The 3,088-nt window shown below is 33.6% G+C and overlaps 1 protein-coding gene across 1 annotated transcript; it reads left to right on the forward strand.

Annotated features, from left to right (window-relative positions):
- Positions 1-575: 575 nt before the first annotated feature.
- LOC147536473 (putative WRKY transcription factor 65) lies at positions 576-2,516 on the forward strand. The gene is made up of 3 exons (XM_086641493.1): positions 576-977; positions 1,078-1,224; positions 1,680-2,516. Exons 1-3 carry the CDS (start codon positions 835-837, stop codon positions 2,263-2,265), a joined length of 876 nt encoding a protein of 291 aa, XP_086497619.1. The 5' UTR covers positions 576-834; the 3' UTR covers positions 2,266-2,516.
- Positions 2,517-3,088: the final 572 nt, after the last annotated feature.

The raw sequence follows: 3,088 nt of genomic DNA on the forward strand, positions 1-3,088 counted from the left end.
CTATATACAAATATTGCCACTTAATGAATAAGACAATTCTAGCTGGGAAGAAAAAAAAAAGTTTATTTTTGTTTCACCTTCATCTTATAGTTAGATCCAAATTAATTCAAAAGCCACAATATGAACTCATGTCAATTAGTTCAACAAAAAAGTAAATGAACTCATGTCAACAAAATGAAGTAGAAATTACATAGGGAGGTGACAAAGGCTAAACTAATATAATATTCATTAATATATTGGTAGCTTATTAATAGAAGGAAGAGAAGGTGATGAGATCATTTAGATAAAATTAATTAAACAAAGACTAAATAATTAGTATAATTAACTCAACCTAATCTATTCCCTTCATTGAAGAGAGAGAGAGAGAGAGAGAGAGAGAGAGAGAGAGAGAGAGAGAGAGAGAGATGAGCATGTGAAAGCAAAGACTAAATCATAAAATGGGTAGCTTGTTAGGGGGTAAGGGGGGTTGCTTTCATATTACTTGAAATTTATTAAATTACATGATAAATTAGTATTTGCTTGCACGTCCTTTCTCAAAATATATAAATTAAACATTAAATAACTATAAACAAACTGCCTATCTGTCAAAATAATATACTTAAAACCCTAAACTCCATCAAATTGCATCCCATATCTTCTCCTCTTTCTCTATCTATATTTCATCATCTAATCAATAATTCTCTTAATATATAACCCTAACCCTTTTCATCCTCTCTCTCTCTTTATATCTTCTCCATTAGTATCCATCCCTTGTTTCTTAGCTCTTGTCTCTAATTCTACATGAGGATATTGCTTCTTTGATTATCCTCTCTCTCCATCTATCTAAGAATTCTTATGCATATGGATGGTAGATTCAACAACCCATTTATAAGTGAACAAGAAGATCATCATCAACAACAACAATCTCCAATAGCTACTAACTCATCATCTTCATATTCACCCAAGTTCTCAACAAGCATGTCTTCTCCAAAAAAAGGGTTAGTATATCAATCTCCTGCAAGAATTCATATTAGGGTTGTTGTTGTTTATATACTAAAATTTCATTAGAATTTGCTTCTATTATTGTTTTTGAAACAGTAGAAGAGCTGTACAGAAAAGAGTAGTATCTGTACCAATAGGAGAAATTGATGGATCTAGATGTAAAGGGGAGGGAGCTCCACCGTCGGATTCATGGGCTTGGAGGAAATATGGTCAGAAACCGATCAAAGGTTCTCCCTTTCCAAGGTAACCATTAACTAAGCTCATTTCTTCCACGGAATTAATTTCAATTTGGCCCCTCTATTTGATCAACTCACTATTTTGATCACCAATGAATTTTTTGTTTTGTAACTATAAACCTAACTTAAACTAGAAAATAAAAATAATAGAAGAGGCTACAAAAGTTAACCTGATCGAGAGTGAAAAAGTTTATCGAGTGAGAGAGAGAGGGAGAGTTGATTCGAAAATAGAGATGGTTGATTTAGTTTAGAGTCTCAAGTAGCTTTGATTGTTAACGTCTTCTAACACTGGTCGAAAAAAAAAACTCCCTGATAATTCTTTGATTTGTCTTCTTCTCCACTGGGATCCTGAAGGAAAAAACTCACGAGAGAAGATCATTTTAGAGAAAAGGGCAGAAAAAGAAGAATTTTGTGGGTCAGATTCCGGCGACTAAATCTCTCTCTTATGTGATTCATTCTCAGGGGATATTACCGGTGTAGTAGCTCAAAGGGATGTCCGGCGAGGAAACAAGTAGAAAGAAGCCGATTAGATCCATCTATGCTACTCATAACTTATGCTTGTGAACATAACCACCCTTGGCCGGCTTCCAAAAGGTCTAATCCCACAACCACTTCCTCCGCCGCAACCACCACCTCTCCACCAACTAGCAACACCACCGACGATACTTCCAACGACAAATTAGACCAAGAAGAATCACCAGTTTTCACAACCCAATCTGAAACTAAACCAGATGACAAATTCCCCAATCTGGGTACTGAAGATTCAATGATGACAACCGACGATTTCGGGTGGTTTTCCGATGTTGCTTCTACATCACTAACAATACTAGAAAGCCCAATTTATAGTAAAAGTAGTATTAATGGAGAACAAGATGATTTGGGTTTATTGAGATTTCCAAATATGAGAGAAGAAGATGAGTCATTATTCGCCGATTTAGGTGAATTACCGGAATGTTCCTTGGTTTTCCGACGAGGGTATGCCGATCAAGAAGAAGAACGTCGCCGGTGTAATTTAAGGGCGGCTTCCTGGTGTGGCAGTACAGGATAAGATTCAATATCATTAATCAATACCTAGTATGCAATTTTTTTTTTCTTTTTGTCTCTATCTATCTACGTTGGGAAAATTATTATAATCCAAATTAAGATGAATATGATTTGATCATATTTAATTTAATTTTTTTTACTATAAGGTTTTAATTTGGTATGATCACTAGTCTTGGTTTTTGTGTAAAAATAATTGAAAGTTATTGGGAAATATAAGAGTGAGTAGTAATTGAGAGAGATTATTTTAAATTTCAATTGGAGGGAGATTCTTCTGTCTTAATGGCATGTGTTTGTCAGTATCTTTAATTTATCCAATCTCTACTTCCAAAATTTATCTTCCTTCTTTGATTTGTTAGAAGGTAGAAAAATTAAAGTACATGTTTATTCATTCTATTTTGGATCTAAGAAGATTTAAAAATAAGCAACTACGATCTGTCCACCTTCAAGGACATCTGATATACATTCGAGTTATCAGCTGATAGAAAGAGTTCATCTTCGATATGATAGTTTTACATTGTTTGGTAATGTGTAGAGACACCGCTATAGTGTAAACTTGAGTGTAGTGAGCTCCCAGACTAAAACACCCTTTACCCGTTTAGACTAATTGTGAATTTTTTGTCGTTTGGGGTGGTGAAGTGAAGTAAATGAAGATGGATACAGAAAAATCTTTTAAATTATTTAGGGAGATATTTATCTTCTAGATATTTTCAGATGTGAGGTTTCCATTCAGACTTATTTTAATGTTTGAAATAATTTATTTTTTATTGAGCTCATTCAAATATCTAACCTATTGAAAAAACATTTTAGATTTATTACATATATATATA

The sequence above is a fragment of the Eschscholzia californica genome, unplaced genomic scaffold (genome assembly GCF_041429995.1).
Source record: "Eschscholzia californica isolate CP2 unplaced genomic scaffold, dmEscCali1.0.p SCAF_5, whole genome shotgun sequence".
In the NCBI taxonomy this organism is placed as follows: Eukaryota; Viridiplantae; Streptophyta; class Magnoliopsida; order Ranunculales; family Papaveraceae; genus Eschscholzia; species Eschscholzia californica.